Here is a 23,285-nt window from a genome sequence, read left to right on the forward strand (position 1 = left end):
TCTTTGCATCCTGCACCCGGCCACCCTAGTGCCGCTGAGGGTGCGTGTTTGGTGCCTACTTGGGGCCCCTCCAGTGCTCTCTTAAACCTCCCCCCGGTCTGCCCTTGGAAACCTCGGGTACTTACCTGCCAGCAGACCAAGTTCCGAGTGCCCCCTGTCTCCACAGGAACCCACGTTAATTTGGTTCCTCTTTGACCTCTGCACCCAACTGGCCCTGTGTTGCTGGTGGTGGGTGTTTGAGGTTAACTTGACCCCCCAACGACGGACTACCTACACCAAGGAGATAAGAACTAAGTTTTATACTTAACTGCAAAACTGTACTATCTTTTCTTTCCCAGGAACTGTTGAAAAATGCACTGTGCCCACTTTTAAAATAGCTTTTTGCCATTTTAAGCAAAACTGTATACATTGTCGAATCTATTCAAAGTCCTGATATGCAAAGTACCTTTTATTTTATGTACTTACCTGCAAACTGAATCTTGTGGTTCTAGAAATAAATTCCCAAAACATATTTTTCTCTATAAAATCCTACTGGTCTGGAGTTGTCATTGAGTGTGAGTTTCTTCTATTGCTTGTGTGTGTACAACAAATGCTTAACATTACCCTCTGATAAGCTTATCTGTTCGACCACACTACCACAAATAGAGCATTAGTATTATCTATTTTTGCCTCTGTCAAGCCTCTGGGGAACTCCTGGACTCTGTACACACTATATCTCATTTGGATATAGTATATACAGAGCCAGTTTCCTACATTATCTTTTCATGGTAGAAGGCTTAGGCCAAATCTTTGTCTTGCCAGAAGTCATTTCAGGGAAAAAACTATATTATTTTTCAACTCACTATGCACCATTAGGGACAACCATGCCACCCAACTGTAAGTCAGGTAACTGTAGCTCAATACTGTCATGCATTTTTATTGGACAAGGGAAGGAGGAACAGATACATGCTAGAAGGTCCCCAACAAAGATCAACATACTGCATCTGCCTTTTTGATATGAAATGTTTGAATAAATTGGTGAAATCAAATTACCTTTTGTATGCATCTGTGGCTTGAATTCTTAAATGCAGATGTTCATTTAGATAACCAAGCATTGTGAATGTAGAGGGGTCACTCTGAATTCTTCCTGGAAAGTAACAAATATCCACAAAGGAAATTATTGCTCTAATAAACAATGGATGTGGAAAAGAACTTGAGTAAGTGAGACATGTGCACTAAATATAGGCTACTTTTAAACTTAAAGGATATTTTACTTACCTTTGGTAAAGCCTCATCTGGTAGATACAATACCTACTTGCAGATTTATTACCTTACAATTTCCCCCAGGAGTCAGTCGGGATTCAGAGATTGTTCTCGAGCAGTACCCTTGAACGCCTTTAGGAGGCGTCGATCACCTCTGCATCCATCATCAGCATTGCCCATGCCAGATATGATGTTGTGGGTCCTATACAGGCGCTACCTCAGTGCGCTGATGTCAGTTTCTTTTCACTACCAGAAGTGCAGAGCCATGAAGAACAATGACCACTGGTGCCTCAACACTAGGGCCCTGAAAGGGGAATCCCTGTCCCCAGAAATCAGTTTGCAGAACAGGGAGGATGGTTGAGTCAGTAAGGAATCAGTAACTAGATATTGTCTATCAGATAAGGATTTACTGAAGGTAAGTAACTTGCCCATCTGAACCTCAGAGAGAGGGGCATCTAGTTGCAGATTCCTTACCTTAAAATAGATACTCAAGTAATACCATTGCCAGAGGTAGGTCTGCGAACCAAGATCACACCAGAAAGTCCTTCAGGACCAAACGGGCAAAGTGCCTTTCCCTACAGACCTGACTGTCCAGACAGAAGTGTTTGGTAAACGTCTGCAAAGAAGCCCACGTTGCTTCCTGACAGATGTCCAGGACCAGAACGCTGTGTGGCAACAGTGGTTGCGCTTTAGCTCTGGTGGAATAAGCGTGCAAGTCCTCAGGGGGTTGCTTCCTAGCCAATGCGTAGCACATTTCAATGCAGAGAACGACCCATCTGGAGATGGTTCTCTTCTGACCTGTCCGACATATCTCTGCGCCCACATAAGCAACAATGAGTTGATCATCCACCCAGAACTCTTTGATACGATCAAAGGAGAATGCCAACACTCTTTTTGGGTCCAGGCAGTGGAGGTGGCTTAAAGGACAATGCCTGCAGCTCGCTCACTCTGCGGTGTGAGAAAGTAGCCTCTTTCTAGCATTGTTACCCCCACTTTTGGCCTGTTTGTGAGTGTGTGTCAGTGTGTTTTTACTGGGTCACTGGAATCCTGCTAGCCAGGAACCCCTAGTGCTCATAGATAAAAACCTATATGTCAGTGTGTTTTGCCTGTCTCACTGGGATCCTGCTAGCCAGGACCCCTAGTGCTCATAGATAAAAACCTATATGTCAGTGTATTTTGCCTGTCTCACTGGGATCCTGCTAGCCAGGACCCCAGTGCTCATAGTTTGTGGCCTAATGTGTGTGTTGTCAGTAGTGCTTGACTGTGTCACTGAGGCTCTACTAACCAGAACCTCAGTGCTTATGCTCTCTCTGCTTTTAAATTTGTCACTATAGGATAGTGACTTCATTTACCAATTTCAACTGCCACACTGGACCCCCCCCTCTTATAAGTCCCTAGTTTTTGGTACTTAGGTACCCAGGGCATTGGTGTTCCAGGAGATCCTTATAGGTTACAGCATTTATTTTGCCACCCATAAGGAGCTCACACAAATCCTTTCACAGAACTGCCACTGCAGCCTGCGTGTGTCACGGTTTCGGGTGGGTCTGATCAGGACTCTGGGTGTGGCACCCCTTGAGGTCACAGAATATCCGAAAGAGGTTGTGTACTGAGGCAGAGGAGCAGCTAAAGGCATACACGGGAAGGACAGCTATGGACAGGCACAGGAAACAGGAAAGTAAAAGCAGAGCAACCCTTGTGTGAACAAACAGGAAATGGATTACTAATGGACAAACACGCTGGGGTTGTACATACAGTAGGGCGCAGGACCTCCCACAGTGACAGGGAATGTCAATGCCTCTGTGCAGTTTGCTCCTACACAGTCACCCTGCCAGCCCCATAGAAAGGAGGCAGCAGAAGTGATTCTGTCTCTGGACCCTGGAGCACAAAGATAGTACTTAAATACACAAGGCAAGCTCTTGTGGATCCAGCTGGAAACACAGTGGTGATTCCTGGAAAAACAGCAATAGCACACTGTCACTGTTAAGGCACGAAAGACAACGTATAACACTAGACAAGGATGGCGGCTGGAATTGCCACCTGGAGACCAGGAGCCAACCCCAGTACAAAGGAAGACACTTATACACTGGTGAAGAATGATAGAAAACTTACCAGACACAAACACCAGAGAGGAAACAGAAACAGAAGGAACAAACTAAGAGACAGAAGCAGGAACTAGGAACAGGCTATGGCTGAAGCAAAGGCAGGACTCGGACTGGAAAATAGGGCGCAAACTTCCGGCTGGAACAGAGCAGGCTCTGGCTGGAACAAGCAAGGACAGGGCTGGAATACCGGGAGTAGGAATAAGCAGTAAACAGGACTTGAAAACAGAGAGCAGGTTCAGGCTGAAATAAGGCAGGAGCAGGACAGAGAAACAGGGAGTAGGCTCTGGAAGAAACAAACAGGTACAAGGCTTAGAGATAAGGAGCAGATGCTGGCTGGAACAATCAGGAACAGGGCAGAGAAACAGGTAATAGGTTCAAGCTGGAACAGAACAGGAACAGGAACAAGACTAGAACATCATCCGATAAAGGGACTTTAAGACAAAGGGATCGAACTCCAATGCACGACAAGGATCTTGAGGCAGTGGCTGCTTATAAGCAGTTCCAAGCAGCAGAAAACCCCAGGTGGAATCATATGACTGGGGCTGCACAGGAGAGGTCTCAGGTGTTTTTTAGTTTCAGACACTCGCAAGTCCTGGAGGAGAGGATCCGATGAAAAGGAGCAACTGGACTTCTCCCATAGAAAACAAAGGGAAACAGAATCAAGGCTTTCCTGACTACCAGACTGTGCATAACTGCAGTCCCAGGAAGCAAATGTAATACTACAAAAGCACACCACGGCAAAAAGAGAAACAAACAGGAGTCAGAAAGGAACTCTAGGTAAGTGTTCAAGGTGATTCCCAGGCTTCTGACAGTCCCCTTACAGCACCCCCTAGAAATGGGACAACAGAGTCGTAACAGCGTGAAACAGTGCACACACTATTTCACAGCCATTTTCACTGCACTTAAGTAACTTATAAGTCACCTATATGTCTAACCTTCACTTGCTGAAGGTTAGATGCAAATTTACTAAGTGTGAGGGCACCCTTGCACTAGCAAAGGCGCTCCCACATAGTCCAGGGCCATTTCCCGGGACTTTGTGAGTGCGAGGACGCCATTCCACGTGTACACTACATATAGGTCAATACCTATATGTAGCTTCACAATGGTAACTCAAGATCATGGAATTGTCCCCCCCATTCCAAATCTGGTATTAGGGAGCCAATTCCATGCATCCTGGGGGCTCCACTATGGAACCCCCCCCTCAGTACTGCCAAACCAGCTCTCTGAGGCTTGCACTGCAGCTACAGCTGCTGCCACCTCACAGCCAGGGTTCTGATCTTGTATCAACCGCAGCCTCCTCCAGGAACCGCTGTAACAGCAACAAAGTATCCACAAGGGATACTTTTCCTCTGCAACTTCAGCTCCAGCCAGCAACTGCAACAGTTTCCACAGTGTGCACGCTCTGGGAACTCCCTGTCTTCATCTTGCACCAGAAGGATCGTAGAAATCTCCAGTGGAGTGACAGTCACTCCCCAGCTCCAGCAGGCACCTTCCAAGATGACGACCGGTACCCTTGGACTCCTCTCAGAACGACAAGTGTGCTCCTAAGGACACAGAGGGTGGACATCATCGACAGACCGTCCTGAGGTCCTGCTGATGCAATTTGGAGGAGGTAAGGCCTTGCCTTCCCAGAGAGCGATGGTACCCCTGTGTACTGTGTCTTCTTTACCTCCTGAGGTCCCTGTGCACTATCTGCAAAATTCCTTTGTGCACAGCCTGGCCCAGGTCCCCAGCACTCCATCCTGCGACGATCAACTTGCTGAGTTGTTCTCCGGCGGCGTGGGACCTTCCTTTGTTGTGCTGCGCCAACCACGTTTTGCTCCTTCTTTGTCCCGGTGTCCTGGGACTCCCGTGGGTGCTGCCTGGCATCCTGAGTCATCATTGAAGTGCTGAGAGCCCCCTCTTCCTCCTCACACAGAATCGAGGCCCCGAGGTCCCTCCTGGGTCCAGCCAGCACCATTTTGACGCAAAACGCACTTTTGACGTAACAAAGGCTTGTTGGCGACTTCCAACACGAAAACACATCTGCATCCATCTTCACATCGTGGGACATCCTTTGCATCATGCAGGAACCCGCTGGCATCTTCCTAGGGTGCATTCCTGCAGTCTTCAACTAACCAGGGACTCTTCTTTTGCACCCTCTTCTGGGTTGGCAGGGGCTCCTGTCCTTCCTGGAACTTGTTTCGACTTGTGGACTTGGTCCCCTTCTTTTGCAGGTCTTCAGGTCCAGTAATCCAGCAGTTGTTTGCAGACTTGGTTGGTTACTGCATAATCCCAATCACGAGGTGTGTAGTGTGTCCTAAGGAAACTTGTAGTACTTTACTCCTGCTTTTCTGGGCTCTGGGGTGGGATAATTTACTTACCTTTACTGTATTCTTACTCTCCCAGGGATTCTACACACACTACGCTTGTCTAGGGGGGAATTTGTGATTCGCATTCCACTTTCTTAGTATATGGTTTGTGTTGCCCCAGACCTATTTTCTCCCATTGCAATCTATAGCATTTCCTATTGTTTGCATTGTTCTATGACTATTTACTTGTCTAATTTTGGTGTCTAGTGTATGTATTGTGTATAATACTTACCTCCAGAAGGAGTATTGTCTCTAAGATACTTTTGGTACTGTGTCACCCAAATAAATACCTTTATTTTTGGTAACACTGAGTATTGTCTTTACTTGTGTATAAGTACTGTGTAACTATAAGTGGTATTGCATGAGCTTTCCATGTCTCCGATTTCAGCCTAAGCTGCTCTGCTATAGCTACCTCTATCAACCTAAGCTGCTAGAACACTACTACATTACACTAATAAGGGATAACTGGACCTGCTATAAGGTGTAAGTACCCAAGGTACCCAATACAAACCAGGCCAGCCTCCTACATGCGGGCAGATGGAATGGCCGCAAGGAAGGCTGTTTTCAAAATGAGAACCCTGAGAGGACAACAGTGGAGAAGCTCGAAAAGGGCACAAATCAGAAATGTCAGAACCAAATTAAAATTCCATTGGGCAATAATGAAAGGGGAAAGAGGAAGCACGAGTAAGGCCTTTAAGGAACCTATTTACAACAGGAGATGTAAACAAAGATGGCTGATAAGGCAACGGTAAGAACACAGATTGCAAAAAACCTTTGTGAGTTCCCAAAGCAGAACCCTGCTGGGCTAACAAAAGTATGAACAAAAGAACCTCAGAGAGAGAGGCAGAGAGGGGGTCAACAGACTTGTCTATGCTTGTCTATGCTGCCACAAATTTCTTCCAAGAACAAGCATATACTGTATTGGTGGAGGGATGCCTGGCTGCCGAGATAACGTTACAGACTTCGGGGGGATGGTCAAAAGCTGTCAACTGCTGCCTCTCAATCTCCACACAAGAAGGCATGGACGTAAAGGCATACAGGATGTCTGAGCTCCACTTGAGAAAGAAAGTGTTGCCAAGCGAGTGCCGCCTTGGAAACTCCAACAAGCAATACTGCTGACATTGTGTGTTCTCTGTGGAGGCAAACAGATCTAACCAAGGCTCCCCCCACTGCTGAAAGAGACCTTGTGCCACCTCCAGATGGAGATGCCATTCGGAATTGACCAAGCACTGTTTGCCGAGTTTGTCCGCTCTGATGTTCAGAGAGCCCCCACAGATGTTGAACCACTAGGGATATGCCCTGCTGTTCAAGCCAAGTCCAGAGGAGCACAACCTCTTGACAACAGGTCCACAATCCAACTCCGCCCTGCTTGGTCCAGTACCATATGGTGGTGTTATCTGTGAAACCTGCACTACCTTCACTTCGAGAGAGGGAAGAAATGCTTTCAATTCCACTCTGATCCAACAGACTGAAGTGGAGTCCGGACTTCACCGGAGACCAGATGCCTCTGGTCTCTGCCTCTGCCAGGTGGTGACCCCAATCCAGGAGTGAGGTATTTCTCACTACTGTCAGATCTGGTTGGGGTAGGAGAGGGTTCTGTTTATGACCCAATCCCGGTTTGTTAGCCACCACAGCAGATCTTGCACAGTTTCCTCTGAGATCTGGACCATGTCAGAGAGATTCCCATGATGCCTCGTCCACAAACTTCAAGCCCCACTGCAGAGCATGCATAGGCCATCTGGCATGAGTCATCAGCAGGATGCAGGAGGCCATGAGGCCTAGCAGCCTCCGAATCATTCTCAACAAAATCCAGGATACAGGCTGAAACATCGGCATCAGTCTGAATATCGTACACTCGCTTTTCAGGAGCATAAGCCCGAAACTGCATTGGGTCCAGAACAGCTCCGATGAAAGGAAGCGTCTGAGAGCCAGTCAGGTGTGACTTTGGCACATTTACAGTTAACGATAGCGAACACAGGAAGTCAGCTGTAATCTGGAGGTAGGAGAGAACAGCCTGGGGCAAGCTCACCTTTAATAGTCAGTCCTCGGGATAAGGGAAGATTGAAACCCCTGATCTCGCAGATGAGCTGCAATTACTGTCATCACCTTAGGGAATACCCAAAGGGGTCCTGGTAAGGTCAACGTAGAGCACAGTGAACTGAAACTGCTAGTGGCCTACTGTGAACTGTAAGTAACGTCTGTGGACAGGAAGGATGGAGATCTGAAATAAATTTCCTGGAAGTCCAATGCTACAATCCAGTCTCCAGAATCCAGTGCCGATAGAGCCTGAGCCAATGTGAGCATCTTGAACTTCTCCTTCCTGAAGAAGAGATTGAGGGACCCGAAGGTCTAAGATAGGGCGGAAGCCGTTGTCCTTTTTGAGGATCACAATGTAGCAGGAAGAGCAACCACAGCCTACTTATGACTTGCTTGGCCAAGAGAGCTATAACTTCCGAGCAGAGAAGGGACAAATGATCCTCTGTCACCCGATCATGGGATGGTGGCATAGATGGATGGATGGATGGGTAGTTTCGACGGGGTGGGAGTAACCCTTTTGGACTATCTGCAAAACCCACCTATCTGACATGATGGATTGCCAGTGGAGCAGGTAAAGGCGAATCCTGCCGACAACCAGTCCATGGTGGCAGAGTCACATTAGAAAAGTTTAGAGGCTGCCCTGGGGGAGGTGGCCAAACTACTGGCCAGCTGATCCATGAGGTTAGTGGATCCCGCGCCCTCGGCCATGCAGAGGCTGGGTAGCATGCACGGTATGGTGGCTGACCAGGAACAGGTGCATTTGGAGGCCTCTTCCGTAGCCATGAACGGGGTGAAAGGCAGACTGAGGGGGACGAGGGGCCACCACAAGGTCCAAGGACCAGGTCGTAACCCGAGAATCTTTAAAGTGCTCGGGCTCGGGTCTGTTGTGTCTCCAAAGAGACGGGTGCCATCAAAAGCCATGTCCATCAAGGAAGACTGGAAATCCCCCAAAAAGCCAGATGTCTCAGCCAGGTGTGTCAAAGAAATTGCTTTCACTAGCGAGTTGGTCATGTCCAGGTCACAACGAATTGTCAGGACTGGCATCAGGGAAGGTCAAGGTGGTACGACAGGCACCAGTCCAGATCCAGGACTGGATCCCTGTGTGCCCCTTGGCACCAAGGGTGGAGCCATCGGCACGGAAATCAAAGGGGCCCTTTCTGACTCTGCAGGGCACAAAGTGGCTCCAGCGGTGTCGGACTGCCAAAACTATTAGGCACATGGCCTCATAAAACTCTTAAGAGTTGGGCAGTGGTTGCTCCAGCTTCTGGAAACTCAGGGAGGCGGGGAGTTGGCCCAAGCACAGGTTCCACAGAACAAGGCCTAGAGCATTGACGCTCCCTCATCTCACTGGCTGACGGACGAGGAGAAGCTGAAGAACCCTCTGACTTCTTCATTTCTTTTTGTGCCTCAACATACCCTATCGCCTCGAGGACTTAGAGTGGGACGACAAAGATGGAGGACTCCAAGACCGATCCTGGTACCTTCCCCCCGACCGAAATATAGACTTGCGGAGTCCAGCACAGGGCCGCCATCAGCTTCAGGGACCGCTCCCTCAAAGCCTTCAGATGCATGGGCCAGAACTTGGAGCATGACTTCAGGGCGTTGCCGCTCTCAAGTAACCAAAGACACACAAGGGGCAATCTGTCATGAACATTGCCCGATGACAGGATCTGCAGGACTTGAAGTTGGTCTTTCAGGAGGATATCCTCAACGCACCAGGAGTGGGAATTTGGGGGGGGGGGGGACAGAATCGATAAAAAGTTTTTAAAAAGCCAGTCAAAAATTAACTGAGGGATAGTTCTCTTCGGATCAGCGCTTGCTGGTATTGAAAGAAAAGAAATTACTTCAGCGCACCATGGGGGTACCTATATAGGACCCGCAATGTCATACCTGGCATGGATGACACAGACAACAGGCCCAGAGCTGATCAACGCCACCTAACGGAGTGAAGGGGTACTGCTCACGAAAATCTTCCGGATCCAGTCTGATGCCTGGGGAGAATTCAAAGGTAAGGAATCTGTAGCTAGAAGTCTTTATGAGATAGGCAATTATATTCACAGCATGTTGTTTGTGGTGATATGGATGAACACACTGTTATTGTTGGTTGTATTGAAGAGTTATGTTCTTCTGATAATAAAAAAATATAATGAAAAGAAAATAAAAAAATAAAAAATCAGGAATACATTATTCACATCATCTTCATTGTTATTTCCAAGAGGTGGCAAACTATGGTCAGTGTTGGAACCAAACAGCTGGCGGAGCAAGTGAGGAAAGGTTTTGTCTGAATGAGATTGTATGGGCACAGGGTGCACTGCAATGGAGGCAAAGGACAACCTCAGAGCTGAGGTTGAGATAGATGCGGCTCTGGGTTTGAAACCAGGGTTGGCGCAGGATCCACCTCCTGCGCAAACAAGGAGAGGACGGTGCGCGTCTTGGAATGGAACAGAATGGAATTCAGCATCGGAGTCAGTGCAGAACCCTAGATGGGTTCCAAGGGCTCAGACATTGTCTAAGATAGGTCCGGCAGTGTTAATCCAACTGGAGGCACTTGCAGATCATTGGGGCCAGAAGTCGCACCAGAGGTAGTGGTATGAGTGTCAAAAACACTCTACCTGCTGCAGCGTTGCCAATGGCATAGGAGTCAACTGTGGGACTGGAACCGAGAGCTAAATCTAATGGCTCTGACACTCTTACAAATTCTCTTTAAATAGCGGGTAGAGGGATGAGGTTGAGTTCTGCTTTGCCTTCTAGTGTTTCCACTTCAATTTGATCTTTGACTTACTGGATGTTCTCAAGCACAAAGAGGATCTGTTGCTTGAACAACCTTAAGAGTGGAAATGGGTCTGCGTACTCGTCTTACATTGAGATTTGCATGATTTCTTTCGATGTACAACAACATACAACTTTGTTTCACAGTCCAGGATCCGTTTCTGGAGCAGGAGGGTATCTTTCTCACACCACTTGGAGTCATGCCCGAGCCCAAACACAAGAGGAACATCTAATGTGGCTCTGTCACCATTATCTGTTTATGACTGTCACAGAACTGTTAGAATCCAGTGGTCTTGGGTGATGACATTGTTCCCTTCCACACTGGAATTCTGGCAAGAAAAGGGGGCACATCTATGGATACACTTTCGAAGGTGCGGAATGATGAATTGATGTCATCACATAGGGGTGGCACTTATGTACAGCTCTGCGCCATCACTTCTGGGGTGGAACGAAGTCAATGCAGAGCCGCAGACTGTCACTTGATGGAATGTGGGAGCACTTATATCAAAACTTCTGGAACAAGGCTGCTGCCTGGAGAATACTCTAAAGATGAAATGAGGAATCTGTGGTTAGAAGCCTTCCCTTTCCTCAACATAGAGAACCCCACAAAAAGCTTATTGTTCATACAGTGGTCTTTGGTGTGATCAATATAAAAGCTTAATGCCCTTTTGAGGTCCAATCAATACAACATCTCCTACTCTTTTGACGGGCCAAGAAGGGGGCCAAGGACACTGTTAGGGTGATGGATGGCCCAATGAGGAAATGAGTCACATGTTTAGGCAAAAAGGCTTTCAGAGTGCTGAGCACAGGTTTGTCTGGGAAAAAGATGGCCCAGAGCAGTTGCACTGACAATGCCTGAAGCTCACTGTTGCAAAAAGTTGATATCATCACAATGAGGAAGACACTCTTTATATGCAGGGAGAAGCTTGACAGGCATGCACGTGAGAAACCCCTAGACCAAACTCAAGTCCCATTGCAGCATCACTAATGGTTTGGGAGGAAAAATGCAACAAACCTTTCCTAAACCTTATCAAAATAGGTGATTTATGCAAGAACGGATGGTCTGGCAATAGCAGAAAGGCTGAAAGGGCTGATAAATAACATTTAATAGTCACCACTACAAGACCTTGCTGGGCCAAAGACGAAACAAAAGAACATCTGACAGCATGGCTTATAAAGGTTTAATGTTACACAAATCCTGTTCAAGCACTCTGCATAAAAGAACTTTGAAGAAGGATGTCTTGCAGGGAGGATGACATCCACTCCAGCAAATAAAGTCAACTGCTTCCACTCCATCTCCATGAATGGAGATGCAGACTGGAGAAGTTTGGGTGTATGTCCCCTGCCCTGCTGCTGTGACAGAAGATCCTCCCAAAGTGGCAGCCTGTTTGGAAGGCAGATGCTCTTGCCCAAATAGTTTCCTGGGCCAATCTGGAGTCACAAGGATGACTTGTGGTTGGTTATTTCCTGATCTTTTTGAGATCTTGGGGATGGAGAGGTAGAGGTAGGAAGGTGCACAGGAGTCCTGTGTTCCATTCCATTCGGAAATGATCTCCTATTGAGTGTTCTCTTGGAATCTTCGATGCACAAAACTCTTGATATTGCAGGTTCTTGGCGATGGCATAAAGATCTAGCCACAGTTCTCTCTACTCCACTCCTCTGCTCTGGCATCTGTGGATTGTGAGCCGTCTCCTCCGAAATCTGGATAGCATTTAACAGATTTTCTTGATGCTGGGCTGACTGGAACCTCAGAATGAAATGTACAGCTACCATGTGCCACCTGGTTTATTTGATGAATGTAGGAGGGTAAGAGGCCAAGAAGCCTCAGAGCTGCACTTACTGAGATCTGAGACTGAAGCTGAAACATCAGAATCATAGTCCAAATGTTCTGGACTCGTTGCAATGGAGGAAAGGCCCTGAACTGAACTGTATCCGGGACAGCTCCACTGAATGCAAGCCTCTGCAAAGGGGTCAGGTGTGAGTTAGTGTTGTTGATCGTGAACCCCAACACTTTCAGGAGATCCGCATCATCTGGAGGTGGTCTAGCACTGGCTGTGGTGAGCCTGCGAGGGGAATTTTCCAGGACAAAAAGAAAGGTTAGGGCAGGTGTCTCCAACCAGTTGATCGCAATCTACCAGTAGCTACCGGACAACTTAAGAGTAGCTCACAGCCTTTAAGTTAAATTTTAAATAAGCACAAAGTCGAATTTTCCTTCTCAAGTTAAGGACAGGCTGTGCTCATTTTACATTATTATCATCAGGTTGCAGATAACAGGGCCTGTTAATGAGCAGTGCCTAGTAAGATTAATGACCCTGACTGGGTCAGGCTCACAGAGGTGAGCATCTGAAGCACAGAGGTATTTAACTCTTAAATAAAAGTCCTTGTCAACTCAATATTGGAGCTGTGAACAAAATGATGTTTCTGAATGCTTAAAAATGGCAGAAATTAAGATGGAAAGTTAACTTAATGATTAAGTTAACTCTTCATTTCAACTTTCTTCCATTTCAAAGTGTTGCATTTAGGAACAGCAGGCCCCTTACTCCCGGTGGCCATAAGACACTGTACCACAAGTTTAACAGAAAAATACAGCCATATGTTTTTTAAATATGAGAACTTTAAAGTGCAGAAAAGTGTCTCATTTATTTTTGCAGGTGATTTTTCTACACTTTACATTTCTCAGAAAAAATATATTTGTATGTTTGGGTTATACATGTAATGGTCCCAACATATGACAAAAAGTATGTCCTGTGCTGCAAGTACACACAACACAGGCTCTCAACTATCTCCCATTCATACACACGTTTATACACCCCAAAGACTGCGGTCTCACTGACGCACATGGCAGACGTTTCATCAGGCCCTTAGTATTTGGTTCAAACAATAGTATCTGGCTCTATTGACATTAGGCTTAAAGTCAATGAAGCTGGACGTGTGTGTCTGATAACAATGCACAAGTTGTTTAGCCCTCAGCAGCTCACTATGATTTTCACTGATCATAAGTAGCTCTCCCTACAGAAAATGTTGGAGACCCCTGGGTTAGGGCATAACCACATTGAACAATTTGAAAGTGTCAAACGTGATGGATCGCCACTCTGGGAGGAACTACTGGATCCTGCTTGATGGTCGTTGCCACAGGAGAGAGAACTGAGAGGGCTGGCACCCTGCTGACCTGCAATTTGGCTGCCAGACCCACATCCCCAGCCTCCAAATCATTTGGGTGACTTGGGAGTGACTGGGGAGACTGTTGTTGCCTATACAACAGTCTCTTTTTTTCTGAACTGATGTGAGCACCACTTAGCAGGGGTCAACAGACCCAGAACGTTTACCATGGCTCTACAGTCTTTAAAGCGCTCGAAGGCACAATCAACAGTTTTACTGAAAAGACGTGAGCCATCGAAAGGGCATACCTGTGATAGAGGCTTGTATATATCCAGAAAATCCTCTGGAATGCATCTATGTGTGTTTATGTAGCAAAACACTGGTGCCAACTACCATTCTAAGGGGATCAGTAGCTTCTAGGCCAACCCTTATCACTTCACTCATCATGAACGCTTAATCAGAGGAGTCTTGAGGAATAAATTGGTTTTTACATTGCTGGTTAAAGCCTGAATGACCAGGCTCTCTACAGAAGTATGTTTAGATAGAAAATCAGGATTGCCAGGAGCCAGTCTTTGATGCCTGGCCAGTTGCCTTTTCACTAATGGGCAGCAACAGGGTTTTGACCAAGTGCCTATCAAGGTATGTGTGAGGGCTTTGTGACAAGAGAACTGTTGCTAAGTCTTGCGTGTCCCAGGCTGCAAAATTTCCATAAGGACATTTGTTTTGGTCAAGAGTGGAGGCAGCTACAAATCCAGTACCTCAGCTATCTGTTTAACCACTACTACAAATGATGCACTCTCTTCCATTTGTGGTCTAATTGGCAAGTAAAACAGTTTCTGGGTAGGAATCAAACCTACTGGACTCTTCCAAGTACATGTTTAAAAGTTGTCCCCTGCATCGTGAGGAGAGCGAAAACCGTCACCTCCTAATCATCATCATCATGATCTCCCTCTTGAGGTCTACCTTTGTTCAGAGTGAGAGTCAAAAAGGTAATGCAGCCTCTGCTGGCTGATTCGCCTTGGTAGAGAAACTGGTTCAGAGTCAGGTGCATGACAACTGGTTGTGCCTGTGTAATCTCATAGTGCAGTATCAGTCGAGATAGGGCTGAAGTCAGTTAGTTGTCTGACACGAGAATAAGCACTGGATCGGTCTTCTGGCACTGGTGGCGTCGATGCTGGCATTAATGAGGAAGGGCCCAGCGCAGGTACTGAGTCATGTTCCGAACGTTGGAAGGCACGGAAAGAAAGCAATTGATATCAGAAGGTGTGTGTGGAACTTACGTGCAACCCGATCCATCACTTCTGGGGCAGTATGGCGCCAACAAGGAGTTTCATGGCACCACCTAGTGGCGCGATGGAGCATTACTGGTGAAAGGTTTCCAGATCCAGTCTAGCGCCTGAGAAGTATTTTAAGGCAGTGGCGCTTAACCTGTTGAATTCTGTGGACCTCACTAAATTACTGAAACCTGCCCCCCACTTCCCCAATTAATCATTCGAATCCAGGGGCCCCCACTGAATCATTATTGGAAGCTGAGGACCCTGGCCTAAGCATTTTGAATGAACTGAAATGCCAAAAGATTCAGAAACAAGCATTCATCAAACAAACACACAAATTATGATATTATATTTTTTTTATTCACAAACTAATATAATAAAAACAAGCTGTACGTTTAATAGGAAGGTTGAAGCTTTTCTAACTTCAATAGAGCCCACTTAGCATCCATACCATATACTGTCTGATGCGCTTGCTATACTCTGACAAATCAATCTGAGGATACTAAAAAAATTTAGGCTACAATTTCAAAATCCATTAAATTTACAGAATGTTTTAAACTCTTTGATTGTACATTTTGCTTGTTTAATTATAAAGACTTTTTAATCTGTTTATATTTAATTATCTAAGCAGTTGCAGACCCTCTGAGTAGGCTTGGAGCCCCCAGGGGCCCCTGGACCACAGGTTAAGAACCTCTGTTCTAAGGTGAGTATCAACCTGAAAAATTGTTATTTGGCTAAATGTATGGGCTATGCCATGTCTCGTTTTTTATTATGGACAGTATTTGCCTCACAACTGTGTGATTAATATATTTTCGATTTTTTGTGTAAGGGCTGTGGCTCTTTACTTATGCTTCATACTCTATTTTATGTAATTTCTTTTGCCATGATTTTTAATAACTAATGCAATACGGAGTTTAGTTCAAACTTTGTATCCCTGGAAAGGCATCTACCAAAAGGGGGTACATGGTATTATGATATGAGAGTGTTGTGATATACAACATAACCTTTACAAGACACTGCCCAGGAAACGTGGATTGCCTCATGACCAAAGAAAAGGCCGCAGAATCTCTGATGCTACAGCTCAGTTACATAAGATTCTGTTTCAAATTGACTCCATTGTGAAACCTCTCAAAGTGATTCACATGTGGGGGAGATTATGTAATAAGTTTATCAGCATGAGGAAATCATCATTACTGGAGTATCTTAAATTTTAAAACAGAAAACAATATGGTAACTCACTAGTACATTTTGCAGGAGAAAAATGCTTTGAAGACTGACCTGTGAACTTGCTCATAACAATTTGTGCTGTGGAGATGGCATTCATTTGCAGGATGTTGTATTTATAAAGTTCTGTATTCCTGTTTGTCTTGTCTTCCAGAGTTGAACAGACCCAATGCGCATATCCTTTTGCACCTTCAGTCTTGCATCAAAAAGCAAAATTTGTTAAACACACTCTGCAATATGAATACTTCTACATACGTGCCAGGAAAACATTCCAAATTGTTTTAAGATAATGTGATTGCCAACATACCTAGAATTTGTTTTACAAAAGACAGTGGTAGAAATAAACTCCAGCTACAGACTGGACTAAAAAGATCTTGCAGTAACAGTCAGGTATGGACAGAGCATCGCTACTGAGTGTAACTGTTGACATCAATATCATGAAAAGTCACTGATTGTTCTACAAAGCTATTGTTTCAACCTAACTGCCATTTAATTTCAGTTACAATCTAATGTCCTAACCTGACTTGAAACCAAATTTCTCATCTCACAGAGACTGGCAAAAAGGCTGTAAGAACTTGAAAAGGAAAAAGAATGCCCCTTCCATACAAACAAAAAGGGGGCATGTAGGAAGTTGGCTCTGTATATACTATTTCAAAGTAAGAAATAGTGTGCACGAAGTCCAAGGGTTCCCCTTAGAGGTAAGATAGTGGCAAAAGTAGATCATTCTAATGCTCTATTTTGTGGTAGTGTGGTCGAGCAGTAAGCTTATCAGAGGGTAGTGTTAAGCATTTGTTGTACACACACAGGCAATAAATGAGGAACACACACTCAAAGACTTACTCCAGGCCAATAGGTTTTTATATTGAAAAATATATTTTCTTATTTTATGTTAAGAACCACAGGTTCAAGATTTACAGCAAATACTTTAAATGTAAGGTACTTCACGTAGATACTTTAGGAACTTTGAATGAAAACAATATTATGTACAGTCTTTGTAAAAATGGCAATAAGCTATTTTCAAAGTGGACACTGCAAAAATCAACAGTTCCTGGGGGAGGTAAGTAAAGGTTAGATTAGGAGGTAAGTAAAACACTTACAAGTCTCAGTTCTGGGGCATAGGTAGCCCACCGTTGGGGGTTCAGGGCAACCCCAAAGTTACCACAACAGCAGCTCAGGGCCGGTCAGGTGCAGAGGTCAAAGAGGTGCCCAAAACACATAGGCGCCTATGGTGAACATGGGTGCTCTGGTTCCAGTCTGCCAGCAGGTAAGTACCTGCGTCCCCGGGGGACAGAACAGGGGGGGTTTGTAGAGCCCTGGGGGGGGGTGGGGGGGGGACAAGTAGGCACACAAAACACACCCTCAGCGGCACAGGGGCCGCCGGCTGCAGTGTGCAAAGCAGGCGTCGGGTTTTGTATAGGTTTCAATTGAGGGACCGGGGGGTCACTCTAGCGGTGCAGGCAGGCACAGACGGGGCTTCTCGGGACAGCCACCACCTGGGCAGGGCAGAGGGTCACCTGGTGGTCACTTCTGCGTCAAAGTTTGGTCCCTTCAGGTCCTGGGGGCTGCGGGTGCAGTGTTGGTTCCAGGCGTTAGGTCCCTTGTTACATGCAGTCGCGGTCAGGGGGAGCCTCTGGATTTTCTCTGCAGGCGTCGCTGTGGGGTTCAGGGGGGTCCTCTCTGGTTACTCACGGGCTCGCAGTCGCCAGGGAGTCCTCCCTGAGGTGTTGGTTTTCTGCAGGTCGAGCCGGGGGCGTCGGGTGCAGAGTGTAGAGTCTCACGCTTCCGGCGGGAAACGTGAAGTCCTTGGAAGTTGCTTTTTTGTTGCAAAGAAGTAGCTGGTTTTGAACAGGGCCGCTGTTCCCGGGAGTTTGTTGGTCCTGTAGTCTGGGGCAGTCCTCTGAGGCTCCAGAGGTCGCTGGTCCCTCTCGGATGCGTCGCTGGAGCAGGTTTTTGAAGTTGGAGACAGGCCAGTAGGGCTGGGGCCAAAGCAGTTGTCGTCTTCCTCCTTCTCTTCAGGCTTGTAGGTCAGCAGTCCTTCTTCTTTCTTCAGGTTGCAGGAATCTGATTTCACGGGATCTGGGTAGCCCTTAAATACTATATTTAGGGGTGTGTTTAGGTCTGGGAGGGCAGTAGCCAATGGCTACTGTCCTTGAGGGTGGCTACACCCTCTTTGTTCCTCCTCCCTGTGGGGAGGGGGGCACATCCCGAATCCTATTGGGGGAATCCTCCAAACTCAAGATGGAAGATTTCTCAAGGCAAGGGTCACCTCAGCTCAGGGCACCTTAGGGGCTGTCCTGACTGGTGGGTGACTCCTCCTTGTTTTTCTAATCATCATCTCCAGCCTTGCCGCCAAAAGTGGGGGCAGTGGCTGGAGGGACAGGCATCTCCACTAGCTGGGATGTCCTGGGGCACTGTAACAAAAGGGGTGAGCCTTTGAAGCTCACTGCCAGGTGTTACAGTTCCTGCAGGGGGAGGTGAAAACCACCTCCACCCAGTGCAGGCTTTGTTCCTGGCCACAGAGTGACAAAGGCACTCTCCCCATGTGGCCAGCAACATGTCTGGTGTGTGGCAGGCTGGTAGAAACTGGTCAGCCTACACTAGAAGTCGGATAGGTATTCAGGGGGCATCTCTAAGATGCCCTCTGGGTGTATGTTACAATAAATTGCACACTGGCATCAGTGTGCATTTATTGTGCTGAGAGGTTTGATACCAAACTTCCCAGTTGTCAGTGTAGTTATTATGGAACTGTGGAGTTTGTGTTTGACAAACTCCCAGACCATATACTCTTATGGCTACCCTGCACTTACAATGTCTAAGGTTTTGCTTAGGCACTGTAGGGGCATAGTGCTCATGTACATATGCCCTCACCTATGGTATAGTACACCCTGCCTTAGGGCTGTAAGGCATTCTAGAGGGGTGACTTACCTATGCCACAGGCAGTGTGAGGTTGGTATGGCACTCTGAGGGGCGTGCCATGTTGAGTTAGTCATTTTCTCCCCACCAGCACACACCAGCTGTGAGGCAGTGTGCATGTGCTGAGTGAGGGGTCCCTAGGGTGGCGTAAGACATGCTGCAGCCCTTAGAGACCTTCCTTGGCATTAGGGCCCTTGGTACCAGTTACAAGGGACTTACCCGAGTGCCAGGGTTGTGCCAATTGTGGAGTTTTGGGAAAGAACAGTGGTGCTGGGGCCTGGTTAGCAGGGTCCCAGCACACTTTCAAATCATAACTTAGCATCAGCAAAGGCAAAAAGTTAGGGGGTAGCCATGCCAAGGAGGCATTTCCTTACAGGGCGTCTAACCTGATTAGGGGTGAGAGGGCAGCACCACAACTCTCATCAGAGCCATGGAAGAGACTGTGCGGTGTATTATAATCTTGGCAGCAATGTGGCAAATCGAGGGAGGCCAGCACTAGAACTCTTAGACCCATGTTGCTGTCCATATTAAACTTATCCTGTGATGAGGGCAATACCAGAAATGCAAAGGCCAGAGAGGCTTAACTCTATGCACTACACATACATTGACCAATTGTGTAACAGCTCCGACAATGACAAGGCAGGCATAGAACACAACATCCAGCACGTCTATTGTTTGGAAGTGCTGTGTAACTGCATGACAAATGTATTGGCCTAATATGGAAAGGTCCATGCCAAGGCCAAGGCCAATATATAGCATACTTGCTTGTCCATGCATCAAGCGTGCATTGATGAAATGGTGCAATGACCTCCGCTCTAACTACTACCACCAAGACTCTTGCACTGTTTGCAGCTACCACAACCACTACCAGCAAATCGCAGGCAGTGGCTTAACTCACTATCAACACCTCCTCTTCTTCATAAGCTATAACTATATCACTAACAGCACAAACATCACTGGTACTGTAGCGGACATAGCGGCCATTGCTGCACCAGTTACCACTGTCTCGATCGCCCCTATTTTCCCTCTAATACAGCATCTGTAGCAAAAGGAATCAAATCACAACAAGTCTATCCAGGTAATAAAAACATAAGGAAAGAGAGATCAGGTTAAGGAGGGGAATCCTTGCTGCATAAATCCTCTAGGGAACATGAGACATGGGGCTCTGACAGGGAGATGTAGGCACATGAAGAACGTGCCCTTTTTTTCTGCAACTGCCAAGTCTGAGGAAACACTTGCAGCTATCTTTCCATGAGTGGACATGGACCACTCATTGGCAGACACTGGGCAGATGTTGACTGTGATGATGACTGCACAAGCCACTGTCCTCAGCCACTTCGCTCTTAAAAGGGAAAGGGACTCTGAGATTTGGGTGAAGTCTGAAAGGGGAAGGCAATATCTGCAATGAGGCACTGAATATAGCAGTAGCTGCACACTAGATTGCACAACCCCTTGTATGATGGGAAAAGAAAGAGCAGGCCAATCATAGGGTGATGAGAGTTATGGCAATCACCATAAGTAACCTAGCCTACTAACTGGTACAGGAGCAACTGGCCTTACTACAGGGCTGATTGGCAGAGGATGCCAACCAGCGGCATGCAAGGGCAGCCCTGCAAAGGCAGTACAGCCTATATAACACTGTGCCCTTAACAGATACAGTTATCCATAAAGGAGAATTAACCGGGCTCCTGTTTTGGCACATTTTGACGTATGTGTATCCTAGATAAATAAGAACTATTTCGCAAATACATGTCTATGTTTAGACTGCATAATGTAATTATATCAAAGCATGTGAACACACTGACAAAACATGGTCTAATAAGGAAAGGAACTGAGATGGGTTCATGTGCACTCAGTAGAGAACATACGTAGGATTTGTGTGGATCTCGTAATGGTGTGGTCATTCTCATATGTCTGTGCTAGCTGCAGAGGGACTTCTATGGTCAGAATGTGAAAGCTCATGTGGGCTGAGGTACTGAGTGCTTATTCTATGGGAACCACATACATGTTATTGACATTAGTCATTGTATTTGATGTGTTGGGTGTCATAATGATGAATGGCCCCTGTTTTCCAATTGTATGTGGCTGCATTGTCTGTTGTATTATGTTTGTTTGTCTGTACTCCTTTCTTTATACTTTGTAACAGCAACAGCAGAATTTACTGCCAGATCAGAGTTGGTGGGAGACCTTTGGTGATAATTTCCCATGTCCATACAGCTTTCTGTCACTTTTAATATGGAGGTCTTATTTTTCCATGCAGCAATACCAATCCTCTCCGCTGGATAAGGCAACATACAAAATTACTTGCAATAGCAGGAGATGGCACGAAAACATGCAATTATATTTTTCTGTCTGACTTGTAATGAGGATCTTTGTCCGTTTGAAAACACTCAGTAAGTTAATCCACCCAAAACTTACTCATCCTCCTCGCTTAGTAATAAATACCAGAAAGGATTATGTTACCTACCCTGTAAGCATCTGTTCATGGCATGTAGTGCTGTAGATTCCCATGCTCTGCATACTCCTGCCATCTAGTGTTGGGTCCAAAGTGGTGCAAGTTATTTTTCTTCAGAGAAGTGTTCTGAGTCACAAGATCAAGTGAGTCCTCCTCTCAGTGATTTTGAGCATGAGCATCGACTCCGATTGTTTTCCCACATGCGGGTGACAAAGGAGTGTAAGGAAGGAAAGTAAAAACAGGTAAGAACACAGCACTCCCAAGATTTATGATTAGGAATACACTTGCAAAGTCAAATGTGAGAGGTCCGTTGTTGAATAGTATAGTACTCTTCTCGGTGTTCCAGAAAGATTTTTAATAGATAACAGAACTGCCCTGAACTTCTTGCACTTTGAACTAGTGCACTAGGCACGGTTATGACAGGACTTACCATAGTCCCCCGTCTCCTCACTATTTGAGAAACTCTCTTTTTCCAATTGGTCTATTCACAGACCCACAGTAACTTTCGCTTTGTGCTACCTGACTGACATAATTCCTCGCTGGCTCAACTTTGATACAGCTCTTTCAGACCGTTATCTTTTTTCATTGGACTTTTTTGCTATTTTGTATCCGGTTTAGCCTTGAAAAAGTCACTGTGTGACGAAACACGTGTTGGCTGTGCTTGAAACATGTACAAATTCTAAAGGCTATAACTGTACTTAGCCTTAACTTTTCAACTATTAAAAATCTTTCTGGAACTCCGAAAAGAGTACTGTACTATTCAACAACGGACCTCTCACATTGGACTTTGCAAGTGTAGTCCTAATCATATATCTTGGGAGCGCTGTGGTCCTACCTGTTTTGTCTGTACAATTTGTATACCCGTATACATTTTTCTGTGTGCCTTAGGGTAGGAGGGCATGTGACAGCTAACTTTATTAATTTGACAGATTGGACACTAGTAGGAGGTGCAGTCTTTTACCATTACTACGGTTAGTAAGGAAGGAAAGTATAAAGAAAGGTGTTGATGCAAAAAAAGAATTACACAAGTACAAATATATACAAATATAATGTAACTGCAACAGGCACCCAGTGAGGAGGGAGGGTGCATGTCAATCTGCAGCACTACATGCCACGAACAGATGCTTACATGGTAAGTAACAATCAGTTTGATGGCATGTGTGGCTGTAAATATGCATGCTCTGCAGAGACTGTAAAGCAGTCCCTCCTTAAAAGTGGAACCTAGCCTGTAGGAGTTGCCGTTGACCAGAAAAGTGTGCGCAGCACAGTCCGACCTACATTGGCTTGTTGGCATATGAACACATCCATGCAGTAGGGTTTTGTGAATGTGTGTGACGTGGACCATGTACCTGCCTTACAAGTGTCAGCTTTAGGAATGTTCCAGAGGAAGGCCATGGTAGCACACTTTTTTCTAGGAAAGTGTGCCCTAGGTCTAATAGTTAAAGAAAGGTCTCTTGCCTTTAGCATAACAAGTCTCTATACATTTAACTATCCATCTGGCTACCTTTTACCTTTATGAGGTGGCGGAAAAGCCACAAAAAGTTGCTTGATCTTCCTAAACAGTTTGGTTTTGTCAATAGAACAGGAGTGATCTTTAAACATCTACAGTGTGAATGGCCATTTCTGCGACAGGGTCTGTTTGCGGGAAAAAGATTGGTAGTTCAATGGACAGATTAATGTGAAACTGTGAAACCACTTAAGGGAGAAATTTTGAATTAGTGCGAAAGACTACTTTATCCCTAGGAATTTAGAAAAAGGATTCTTACGAGGTTAGTGCCTGGAGTGATGGCGACTAAGAAAGCTACTTTCCATGAAAGGA

General features: G+C 46.0%; 1 protein-coding gene across 4 annotated transcripts in view; it reads right to left on the reverse strand.

Annotated features, from left to right (window-relative positions):
- Positions 1 to 23,285, reverse strand: part of SKIC3 (SKI3 subunit of superkiller complex) — a 1,026,707-nt gene that overhangs the window by 536,796 nt on the left and 466,626 nt on the right. For all 4 annotated transcript variants that reach the window (XM_069225585.1, XM_069225575.1, XM_069225607.1 and 1 more), the window contains exons 26-27: positions 16,153 to 16,294; positions 1,033 to 1,126 (exon numbers count right to left, since the gene is read on the reverse strand). In XM_069225585.1, the coding sequence (XP_069081686.1) occupies positions 1,033 to 1,126; positions 16,153 to 16,294 (236 nt within the window). The remainder of the gene's footprint in view (positions 1 to 1,032; positions 1,127 to 16,152; positions 16,295 to 23,285) is intronic.

Source organism: Pleurodeles waltl, chromosome 1_1 (assembly GCF_031143425.1).
Source record: "Pleurodeles waltl isolate 20211129_DDA chromosome 1_1, aPleWal1.hap1.20221129, whole genome shotgun sequence".
In the NCBI taxonomy this organism is placed as follows: Eukaryota; Metazoa; Chordata; class Amphibia; order Caudata; family Salamandridae; genus Pleurodeles; species Pleurodeles waltl.